Source organism: Phacochoerus africanus, chromosome 15 (genome assembly GCF_016906955.1).
Source record: "Phacochoerus africanus isolate WHEZ1 chromosome 15, ROS_Pafr_v1, whole genome shotgun sequence".
In the NCBI taxonomy this organism is placed as follows: domain Eukaryota; kingdom Metazoa; phylum Chordata; class Mammalia; order Artiodactyla; family Suidae; genus Phacochoerus; species Phacochoerus africanus.
In genome coordinates this window covers 49257121-49269830 of record NC_062558.1, presented here as the reverse complement: position 1 = coordinate 49269830, position 12710 = coordinate 49257121, and the positions used below count along the sequence as shown (strand labels likewise).

General features: G+C 43.4%; 1 protein-coding gene across 12 annotated transcripts in view; it reads right to left on the bottom strand.

Moving 5' to 3' along the window:
- The window catches only part of LOC125116075 (sodium/glucose cotransporter 1-like), a 78300-nt gene that overhangs the window by 43963 nt on the left and 21627 nt on the right, over positions 1–12710 (bottom strand). For all 12 annotated transcript variants that reach the window (XM_047760993.1, XM_047760991.1, XM_047760995.1 and 9 more), the window contains 3 exons: positions 11384–11488; positions 9508–9613; positions 7676–7756 (listed from right to left, as the gene is read on the bottom strand). In XM_047760993.1, the coding sequence (XP_047616949.1) occupies positions 7676–7756; positions 9508–9613; positions 11384–11488 (292 nt within the window). The remainder of the gene's footprint in view (positions 1–7675; positions 7757–9507; positions 9614–11383; positions 11489–12710) is intronic.

Sequence of the window (12710 nt, the reverse complement as noted above, 5' to 3'; positions counted from 1 at the left end):
CCACCAAAATCAGAAATCATGAGAAGAGGTGGATACAAATGCAGGACACTGGAGATAAATTTGCAATTAAGAGAACAGCAACTTAAAACAATCTCATATACATACAGACTCATATCAAAACTTCAGAATAAATCAAACCAAAAATCTACAACTTGTAGACAAACAACTAAGAAAAATAAACTCAAATACACTAAAGATAGCCATCAAACAACAAGAGGAGAGAACAGAGAGGAAGGGAAGAAAAAAGAGCAACAAAAACAAATCCAAAGCAATTAATAAAATGGCAATAAGAACATACATATCAATAATTACCTTAAATGTTAATGGACTAAACGCCCCAACCAAAAGACATAGACTGGCTGAATGGATACAAAAACAAGACCCATATATATGCTGTCTTCAGGAGACCCACTTCACTTCTAGGGACACATACAAATTGAAAGTGAGAGGATGGAAGAAAACATTTCATGCAAGCGGGGATCAAAAGAAAGCTGCAGTAGCAATACTCATATCGGACAAAATAGACTTTAAAATGAAGAATATTTTAAGGGACAAAGAAGGTCATTACATAATGATCAAAGGATCAATCCAAGAAGAAGATATAACAATTTTAAATATCTACACACCCAACACAGGTTCACCACAATATATAAGGCAACTGCTAACAACCTTAAAGGGACAAACCAACAATAACACAATCATGGTGGGGGACTTATAACACCCCACTTACAGCAATGGACAGATCAACCAGACAGAAAATCAAAAGGAAACACAGGCCCTGAATGAAGCATTAAACCAGATGGACTTAATAGATATTTATAGGACATTCCATCGAAAAGCAACAGAATACACATTCTTCTCAAGTGCACATGGAACATTCTCTAAGATGGATCACATCCTGGGCTACAAATCCAACCTCAGCAACTTTAAGAAAATTGAAATCAGGAGTTCCCGTCGTGGCGCAGTGGTTAACGAATCCGACTAGGAACCATGAGGTTGCGGGTTCGGTCCCTGCCCTTGCTCAGTGGGTTAACGATCCGGCATTGCCTTGAGCTGTGGTGTAGGTTGCAGGTGCGGCTCGGATCCTGCGTTGCTGTGGCTCTGGCGTAGGCCGGTGGCTACAGCTCCGATTCGACCCCTAGCCTGGGAACCTCCATATGCCACGGGAGCGGCCCAAAGAAATAGCAAAAAGACAAAAAAAAAAGAAAAAAGAAAGAAAATTGAAATCATATCAAGCGTCTTTTCTGACCACAAGGCTATATGACTGGAAATCAACAACAAGAAAAAAAAACCTGCAAAAACACAAACACGTGGAGACTAAACAACATGCTGCTAAACAACAAATGGATCACTGAAGAAACCAAAGAGGAAATAAAAAAATACCTAGAAGCAAATGACAACAAAGATACGACACTCCAAAACCTATGGGATGCAGCAAAAGCCGTTCTAAGAGGAAAGTTTATAGCAATACAAGCCCACCTCAGGAAACAAGAAAAAGCTCAAATAAACAACCCAACTTTACATCTAAAGCAGCTCGAGAGAGAAGAACAGACAAGACCTAAAGTTAGTAGAAGGAAAGAAATCATAAAGATCAGAGCAGAAATCAATGAAATAGAAGCAAAGAAAACCATAGAAAAGATCAAGGAAACAAAAAGCTGGGTCTTGAAAAGATCAACAAAATTGATAAACCCTTAGCCAGACTTATCAAAAAAAAAAAAAAATAGAGAGAGAGAGAGAGAAGACTCAAATCAATAAAATCAGAAATGAAAAAGGAGAAATAACAACGGACATCACAGAAATACAAAGGCTCATAAGAGACTACTATATGCAACTGTACGCCAATAAAACAGAAAACCTAGAAGAAATGGACAAATGCTTATTAGAAAGATACAATCTTCCAAGACTAAACCAAGGTGAAACAGAAAAGACGAATGGACCAATCAGGAGAACTGAAATTGAAACTGTGATTAAAAAACTTCCAACAAACAAAAGTCCAGGACCAGATGGCTTCACAAGCGAATTCTATCAAACAGTTAGAGAAGAGCTAACACCTCTCCTCCTGAAACTATTTCAAAACATTTCAGAGGAAGGAACACTCCCCAACTCATTCTATGAGGCCACCATCACCCTGGTACCAAAACCAGACAAAGATTCCACACACAAAAAAAGAAAACTACAGGCCAATTTCACTGATGAACATCAATGCAAAAATCCTCAATCAAATACTAGCAAACCGCATTCAACAATATATTAAAAGGATTGTACATCATGATCAAGTGGGATTTATCCCAGGGATGCAAGGGTTCTTCAATATCCGCAAATCATTCAGTGTGATACACTGCATTAACAAACTGAAGAATAAAAACCATATGATCCTCTCAATAGACACGGAAAAAGCCTTTGACAAAATCGAACACCCATTTCTGATAAAAACCCTTCAGAAAGTGGGCATAGCGGGAACCTACCTCAACATGACAAAGGCCATATATGACAAACCCACAGCAAACATCATTCTCAATGGTGAAAAGCGGAAAGAATTCCCACTGAGAGCAGGAACAAGACAAAGATGTCCGCTCTCACCACTACTCTTCAACATAGTTTTTGAAGTCCTAGCCGTGGCAATCAGAGAAGTAAAAGAAATAAAAGGAATCCAAATTGGAAAGGAAGAAGTAAAACTATCCCTATTTGCAGATGACATGATACTATACCTAGAGAATCCTACCAGAAAACTGTTAGAGCTCATCCATGAATTTGGCAATGTCGCAGGATACAAAATTAGTACACAGAAATTGACAGCATTTCTACATACTAACAATGAAAGAGCAGAAAGAGAAATTAGGGAAGCAATCCTGTTTACCATCGCATCCAAAAGAATAAAATACCTAGGAGTAAACCCACCTAAAGAGACAAAAGACCTGTACTCTGAAAACTATAAGATGATGATGAAAGAAATCAAAGATGACACAAATAGATGGAAAGATATACCATGCTCATGGATTGGAAGAGTTAATGTTATCAAAATGACTATACTACCTAAGGCAATCTACAGATTCAATGCAATCCCTATCAAATTACCAAGGAAATTTTCACAGAACTCACAGAACAAAGTATTTTCAAGTTTGTTTGGAAGCACAAAAGACCCAGACTAGCCAAAGACATCTTGAAAAAGAAAAATGGAGCTGGAGGAATCAGGCTCCCAGACTTCAGACTATACTACAAAGCAACAGTCATCAAAACCGCATGGTACTGGCACGAAGACAGAAATATAGGTCAGTGGAACAGGATAGAAAGCCCAGAATTAAACCCATGCACCTACAGCCAACTCACCTATGACAAAGGAGGCAAGAATATACAATGGAGAAAGGACAGCTTGTTCAATAAGTCATGCTGGGAAAACTGGACAGCCCCATGGAAAAGAATGAAATTAGAACACTCCCTAACACCATACACAAAAACAAACTTAAAATGGATTAAAGACCTAGATATAAGACCAGACACTATACAACTCCTAGAGGAAAACATAGGCCAAACACTCTCTGACATAAACCACAGCAACATCTTCTCAGATCCACCTCTTACAGTACTGACAACAAAAACAAGAATAAACAAATGGGACCTACTCAAACTTCAAAGTTTCTGCACAGCAAAGGAAACCCTAAACAACACAAAAAGACAACCCACAGAATGGGAGAAAATCTTTGCAAGTGAATCGACTGACAAGGGATTCATCTCCAAAATTTATAAACAACTTTCTGCAGCTCCATACCAAAAAAACAAACAACCCCATCAAAAAATGGGAAGAAGATCTAAACAGACAATTCTCCAACAGATGGCCAAAAAATGAAAACATGAAAAGATGTTCAACATCACGCATTATTAGAGAGATGCAAATCAAAACTACCACGAGGTACCACCTTACACCAGCCAGAATGGCCATCATCCAAAAGTCTACAAACAGTAAGTGCTGGAGAGGGTGTGGAGAAAAAGGAACCCTAGTACACTGTTGGTGGGAATGTAAGTCGGTACAACCACTGTGGAAAACAGTATGGAGATTCCTCAGAAAACTAAAGATAGAACTACCATTTGATCCAGCAATTCCACTCCTGGGCATCTACCCAGAGAAAACCACCACTCGCAAAGACACATGTACTCTGATGTTCACTGCAGCACTGTTTTCAATAGCCAAGACATGGAAACAACCTAAATGTCCATTGGCGGAGGAGTGGATCAAGAAGATATGGTACGTATACACAATGGAATATTACTCAGCCATTAAAATGATCGAAATACCAGCATTTTTAGCAACATGGATGGACCTAGAAACTATCATGCTAAGTGAAGTCAGCCATACAATGAGACACTAACATCAAATGCTTTCACTGACATGTGGAATCTGAAAAAAGGACATTCTGAACTTGTTTGCAGAACAGATGCTGACTCACAGACTTTGAAAAACTTATGGTCTCCGGAGGAGACAGTTTGGGGGATGGGGGGACGCTCTGGGGTTGTGGTATGGAAATCCTGTGAAAGCAGATTGTTATGATCATTATACAACTACAGATGTGGTAAGTTCATTTGAGTAATGAAAAAAAAAGAAAAAACAAATTTAAGGTTTGTGGCAACCGTGCAATGAGCAAGTCGTTCAATGCCATTTTTCTAAAAGTAATATTTTAAAATCAAAGTATGGGAGTTCGTACTGTAGTGCAGTGGGATAAGATTTCGACTGTAGCAGCTTGGGTCACTACAGAAGTGTGGTTTCAATCCCTGTCCTGGTGCAGTGGGTTAAGGATACAACATTGCTGCAGCTACAACTGGAATGCAATCCATGGCACAGGAATTTTCATATATCACATACATTGCCATAACAAAATGTAAAAATAAATTAAAAAAAATTAAATTAGGGTCTATACCTTGTTTATATTTATTTATTTATTTTGCTTTTTTGGGCCTCCCCCGCAGCATATGGAGATTCCCAGGTTAGGGGTCTACAGCTGCCAGCATATACCATAGCCACAGCAGTGCCAGATCTAAGCTTTGTTTGCGACCTACACCACAGCTCATGGCAATGTTGGATCCTTAACCCACTGAGTGAGGCCAGGGATTGAACCCGAGTCTTCATGGATACCAGTCGGGTTCGTTAACCTCTGAGCCATGAAGGGAACTCCAAACATATCTTTTATATGCACTGAGAAATAAAAAAATTCATCTGACCTGCTTTTTTTTTCCCTTTTTTTCTGTCTTTTTTCTTTTTAGGGCCACACCCATGGCATATGGAGGTTCCCAGGCTAGGGGTCTAATCGGGGCTACAGCTGCCTGCCTACACCACAGCCACAGCAAAGCTAGATCCGAGCCACGTCTGCAACCTACACCACAGCTCATGGCAACACCAGATCCTTAACCCACTGAGTGAGGCCAGGGATGGAACCTGCAACCTCATGGTTCCTAGTTGGATTCGTTTCCACTGCACCATGACAGGAACTCCCATGTGACCTGCTTTAGTGTGAAATTTGCTTCATTGCTGTACTCTGGAACCAAACCCACAATATCTCCAAGGTCTGCCTGTACATATTTTTCTGTTTCTGAAAAGGTATACATAAAACTTAATGACAGTCGTTGGCTCTGGGGAATTGACCTGAGAAACTAAGGGTGATATTTTACTGTGTGCCCTTTTGCTTTACCTTGTGTATATATTACCAAAATATTAGAGAGAAAAAAATTATACATGCATGGGTTCCCACAATGACTAGTTTGAAGACAACACTAATTTGGATGTATCGGTTCCCACACATTTTTAAAAGAAAACAACCCTTCGAATTCTCCTTTGGTGCAGTGGGTTAAGGATCTGGCTTTGTCACTACAGCTGCTTGGGTCACTGCTGTGATGCAAGTTTGATCCCTGCTATGAGTGCAGCCAAAAAAAAAGAAAAAAGAAAAAAAGACTCCCCCCAAACACTTTACTTATCAAAAGCAGCATGAATACCTCAATTTTATTTTATTTTTGCTTTTTAGGGCCACACCGACAGCATATGTAAGTTCCCAGGCAGGGGGCAAATAAGAGCTACAGCTGCTGGCCTACATCACGGCCCCAGCAATGTGGGATCCTAGCTGTGTCTGCAAGCTACACCACAGCTCACAGCAGAACTGGATCCCCAACCCGCTGAGTGAGGCCAGGGATCAAACCTGCATCCTCATGGATACCAGCTGGATTTGCTTCCACTGCATCACAACGGGAACTCCAAATCAATTTTAAAAGTCCCATTATATTTCTCAGAAAATGTCTTAGTCTGTTCAAGCTGCTCTAATGAAATATCACATGTTGGGTGGTTTACTTCCCACAGTTCTAAAGGCTGGGAAATCCAAGATCAAGGTGTTGGCCCACTGGATTGGCTATATTCTGTCTCCTCACATGGCAGAAGGGGTGAGGGAGCTCTCTGAGGTCTTGTTTATAAGGGTACTATTGCCATTCATGAAGGTTCTTCACTCATGACCTAACCACCTCCTAAAGGCCCCACCTCCTAATATCATCACACTGGAAGTTAGGATTTCAACTTATAAATTGTGGGGGAATACAAACATTCAGTCTGTAAGAGTAAATAATAAATAATTATTTAGAGATTTATAATTGCTAACATTGAATGGAATATTCCACTTGCCCCTAAAATTTAACTAGATGTGACTCTCAAGTATTGGGGTGGTCTTCAGGTTTTTTTCCCCCTCTTTTAATGGCTGTACTGTGGTATATGGAAGTTCCTGGGCCAGGGGTCAAATTGGAGTTGCAGCTGCAGGCCTACACCACAGCTACAGCATCACCAGATCTGAGCTCCAGCTTGTGGCAATGCTGGATCCTTAACCCGCTGAGTGAGGCCAGGGATCGAACCCACATCCTCATGGATACTAGTCAGGCTCTTAACTCACTGAGCCACAATGGGAACTCCAATTCTTGGTATGTTTTAAGGGCAAGTTACTTAACTCAGCTTCCTCATCAGTAAAACTGGGATAATAAAGGTAGTTATTCCTCACTGTGACTGTGATGACTGAACAAGGCAATACAGATAAAAGCCTACGTGGTACCTGATTTTCAATTCATATCAGTTATTATCTTCATCCGTATTACTCACCAGGCGCCAGCCATGTGCATCATACTGCACGCTGTGTGAAGCGCACAATGGTTCTTAGAAGTTTTGGACTTGTTGGGTGTGACTTATGTGACACATGAACAATCAAGGTGTGTGCCATCAGAAGAGTCACGTTGTGTGGCAGTGATGAAAGCCCAGAGAACAAAGATGCAGAGGTTGAACGATCACGGGATAACACCTTTGGGGGTGCATCTTCTGTTGACCCTGACAGATAGATTTAACTAAGTGGGCAAAAGGGAGGGGGGCCTTCTGACTGGAGAGGAAGAGAATGGACAGAGGCCAGAGTGAGGATGACAGGCCATTCCTGGCTGCTGCTCCAAAGCACTGGAGCTTGCTGTCACCCCTCCTGCTCCTTAACTCCTCTCCTGACATGAGCAGACATTTCCTCCCAGTTTTTATCATGACCTGAGACTGAAACCCTCACGGGTTCTGAGGGCCTGTGTCTCCTCATCTGAGAGACGAAGGTGTTGATATGGCCCTAGGAAGCTCTCAGATTCAAATATTCCACCCACGGAGCCCAGTGTGCTCGGATTTACTTACCGCAGGCCGTTAACAAGACTGAGCCCAGAACCATAACGCTGGCATGTAAGATATCAGTATAAACCACAGCTGCAAAACCACCTGAAGAGGCAAGAGAAAGAGAAAGCAAAGCCATGCCCAATGCTGCAGGAAGTTACTCTGCATGCCTGTTCCAAACACACATATCTGCCCCAATTCCACACCCGCACCTCTGTCCTGAATTCAGTGGGCCTTACAACTGCTTGTGCTTGGTAGAGGTGCACCTTGTTTTCTCTCTTTAAGCCTTCACAATCTGTTATTGGATCCTTATCTTGCCCTCTATATCCCAATTTCCTTTTATTTCCCATTTTTTTTGATAAAATGAAAATTTGGTAGTTTCCTGAAGCAGAAAAGTATACAGATCTTCCTTGACTTAGGAAGGAGTCACATCCTGCTAAACCCATTGTTAGCTGAAAATACCATTAAGTCAAAAATATGTTCACTACTCTTCACCTACCAAACATACAGCTTAGCCTGGCCCACCTTACACATGCTGAGAACACTCACAAGAGCCCACAGTTGAGCAAAATCATTAATGCAAAGTCTATTTCATAATATAATGCAGAATATCTCATGTAATTTATTTTATGTCTTTTTGTCTCTTTAGGGCCATACCTACAGTATATGGAGGTTCCCAGGCTAGGGGTCTAATCAGAGCTGTAGCCACCAGCCTACACCAGAGCCACAGCAATGCCAGATGCAAGGCCCGTCTGTAACCTACACCACAGCTCAAGGCAATGCCAGATCCTTAACCCACTGAGTGAGGCCAGGGATCAAACCTGAGTCCTCATGGATGCTAGTCGGGTTCACTAACTACTGAGTTATGACAGGAACGTCTCATGTAATTTACTAAATACTATACTGAGAGTGACAAACAGAATGGCTGTCTGGGTATAGATGCTGTTCACCCTTGTGATTGCGTGGCTGGCGGAACTGCAGCTGCCCAGGATGACAAGACTTTCAAGCCATGTATCGTTAGCCCAAGACAGGCTCAACATTCAAAATTCCAAGCATGGTTTCCACAGAAGGCTTTTGAGCCACCATAAAGTTGAAAAGTCCTAAATTGAACCATTGTAAATCAGGGAACATGCATCTCTCTAATCATAAATTCTCAGCTTGCAAGCAACAGTCAGCAGCTGACCTGGGCTTTAACTGAGAGATGCCAGTAGTGCCTCTAAGTTGTGACAACCAAAAAAATGTTTGTGGATGTTACAAAATGTCCCCTGGCAGAAAACCCCATCTCCACTCCCCTGTCTTGAGAAGTACTGAGTGCATTCCATTCCCCACCCTGACTCTCCACATGCGCTGGGATGAACTGCCAGGGACACCCGCCAGCACCCAGGATGTGCACTGTGGCTGGAAAATCAGGGACAAGAGCCCCGACTCTAGCTCTAAACCTAAACAGAGGCTGTCCAGGACAGAACTGTCTACATAAAAGGTCCCATGTGATGGCCAGACCTGGTTACCAGGTAACCAGGATGACCTGAAGCTGCTGCCTCCTTTCACTTTCTTTCTGTGCTCCCACTCCTTCCTTCCCCTGGAGGCCCCACCCCAAACACCATCACTGCTGGCTCTGCAGTCCTCTTGGAAGTCCCTGCCTGCCCAGTGCACCCCTTGGGTACCCTGCCTCAATTATTTTCAATATTCAGCTCTCTTAGGCCTCAGCTATGTGACTTACAGACTCAGAGAAAATGCAAAAGCTGGAAACCCCTGACTGTCTCATTGTGGAGTTCTCAATGTCCTCCAGGACTCCACTAAAAAGGAGAGCTTTTGTGTCAACACAAATCCTATCTGTGTGGTTAGAGTAACCTTACCTGTGATGGCATAAATGCCAGTAACAGTCAGCAAGACTACAGTGGCCAGGTAAACATCCAGCCCCAAAACCAGCCTCATGAACATGGCACCCGTGCAGATCTCCACCTGAAATGAGAACAAAGGCAGCAGGCTTGCATTTTCACTTCCGGTGCAATTGCAATCTCATGAAGATGCTGAGCTCAGAGAAGGTCATTTGCAGTGAGCACTGGGTGAGGGCTACACGCTGGTGTCCCAGAGTTCAGCCAAGGTCAGCACCTTTAAGGCCTGGGTTATCCCAATTAATCCAGCCAATGCAACTCAGCCTCTTCCTCCTTGGGGCCTTGGAATGGGGCATGTGCTCAGAGAGTGAGCTACTCCTGCAGCTCTCAGTGGGAAAGGCAGAAGGGACAGCTTCTCAGGGGCCGACAAGCTTTTTCTGTAAAGGGACAGATGGTGAGTGCTGTAAGCTTTGTGAGACACAGATCGTTTTTGGTTTTTACGACCCTTTAAAACTGTAAAAACCATGCTTCGCTCAAGGACTGTACAAAGCAGACCACTATGCCGGCAAGCTCTCAGGCTGGCTTTATTAATCCTAGGCCTGGCTGCCAACGATCCGGAGGCACCTGCACATCAATTACTGGCTAACCTTGCGCTTCGTTATCCTGGCTTCCACAGCCTGGGATACGATAGGTAGAGTCTCCCACAAAACCATTTGCAAACCGAATGTCTCCTGAGTACCAGCCATGCAGTAGACACTCGGCTGTGTTCAGAAGACACAGGGGTTGCCAAAACTCAATCACCATCCTCAAGTGGTGAAGGAGTTAACAAAGGAGACAGACCACCAGACAATTTCCATGCAGTAAGACAAGTGACATTCACTCAATTAAAAAAAAAAACAACAAAAAAACCAAAAACCACTTCTCAAGTGCCTTATGTGCTGAACATGTTCTCAGCACAGGGGGATGCAGGGAGCAAGCCAGGCAAGGCCCCAGGGCTCAAGAAGCTCACCAGAGTGGAGAAGACAGCTGGTAAGTAAGGAAACAAATTCTCTCACATGGCGGCACCTATTATAAAGGAACCAGAAATAGCAACAGAGTGGAGACTGACTGGGCACACTGAAGAAGGCCTCTCACAGGAGGTGACATTTGGAAAAATCTGGAGGAAGAAAATTTTAGAAGAGAGCAAGTATCAAAGGCTTCAAGTGGGATTTATCTTGCTGGATTGGAGAAACAATAGGGAGAGTAGTGGGAGGAGACAAGGAGGCGAGACCAGAGGCAGGGCCATGACAGGAAGGCCTCAGAGGTCACAACAAGGGGTTCCATTCTCTCCTAAGGGTGGTGGGGCCACCTGAATTGTTTTAGGCAGGGGAATGACATAATGAGAACAAGGCCAAGGTTCTCCGGGAATACAGGGGAGGGCCTGTAACACAGGCTTCGGAGGCAAAGAAGATGGCTCTGCCTTTTATTTTGTGTGTTATTAGGCTATTTTTTCTCTCCTTTAGCTTAGACAGTAGAGGCCAACAAGTAACTTACAGGGCCCCAGAGTGAAATGCTGGGACGAATCTAGCATAGTCCTGCCGACGGATTTTTAAAAATTTATTTATTAATTTTTTTAGGGCCACACCCACAGAATACAGAAGTTCCCAGGCTAGGGGTCAAATCAGAGCTGCAGCTGCTGGCCTACACCACAGCCACGGCAATAGCAATGCCAGATCCAAACAATGTTGGCGACCTACACCACAGCTCAAGGTAACGCTGGATCCCCAACCCACTGAGCGAGGCCAGGGATTGAACCCACATCCTCATGGATACCAGTTGGGTTCGTTACCGCTGAGCTACAATGGGAACTCCTGATTTTTTTGTTTTCCTTCCTTGGGCTGGCTTTCACACAACTCACCGCAATCTTACTGACAATATAGAGGAATAGGTACAGAATAGCAAGGAGGAATTGGATCCGGCAGCCACCAAACCTCTTCCTCAAATATCTGGGCGTCGTCACTACCTGCAGGAACAATAAGAGAAGTTATCATCAGACAGAGTGCTCATAATGCACAAGCTGCCGTGGAGACACATTACCAGTGTGGGTGGTAGAGTCACCCACTCCAGCTTTGTATTACGTGGACACCTGTTAAGATGGGAGAAATAGGAAAGGAGAAGCAATACTGCTGTCTTCAAGAAGCTTGGAATCTAGCTTCCTGTTTGGTCTTCAGAATGCAGAAGGAAACCCAGCTAATCGAATAAGTCTAATGATGACAAATCACTTTCATGAAATAATCGCAGAGCAAAAGCAAAAGTTTTATCACCTATTACAAACACACCAAGGGCTCAATGGAGCATTACTCGACTCCACGGCTCTCAACCCAGTCCTCTGTGGCCAATGCCACTTGTCTGGATGCCCACGGCCCTGTGTGTTCATTTTTACCCCCATCTCAGGCTGGGTACATCTGGGGACAGGAGCACCCCTCCTGCTCACTAAGATGCCTGGCCGTCAGCACAGCACCAGTTTGTGGAGGTGAATAAACCACTGTTAACTGAATTCCATCCCACCTCCCGTCCCAATAGCCTCCTGTGCTGTCCCACCACCTCACACATGCAAAGTCCTCTGCTCTAGCAAGCTTTAGTGGGGGCTGCATGGGGACCACACACCCGCTCCCAAACACTCATGGCTTTGGTTTCTACTTTGGCTGGTTTAGTCATACACTGCCATCCACAGCTGACTTTCTCAGTCAGGCTCTAAGCTGTTTCACACCAACAACTTGAATTAGTTTGCCAGAGCTGCCATCACAAAGTACGACAGTCTGACCAAGGAGCTCACACAACTGAAACAACTGCCTTGCAGCTCTGGGGGCTGGAAGTCAAGGTGTCAATGTCAGAAGGTGGGTTTCCTCCAGGGCCGTGGGGGAAACCTTTCTCCTTGGCTGGCTGAAGCTGTCTTCTCCCTGCATCTGCTCATCCTCCCCTTGGTACATGTCTGTGTCTGATATGCTCTTCTCATGGAGTCATACTGGATTAGGACTTACCCTAATGACCTCATTTTAACTTAATTACTTCTTTAAAGACCTTATCTCAAAATACATCATAATCTGAGGTGATTTTGGCTTCACAATTACAAGCATTAAGACTGCATGGCAAACAAACCTTTCACAATTTTAATACACTCTCCAGAAATATTTTAAACTTTTAATAGTTGTACAATGCATGGTTTACACACAGTAAAATTTTCC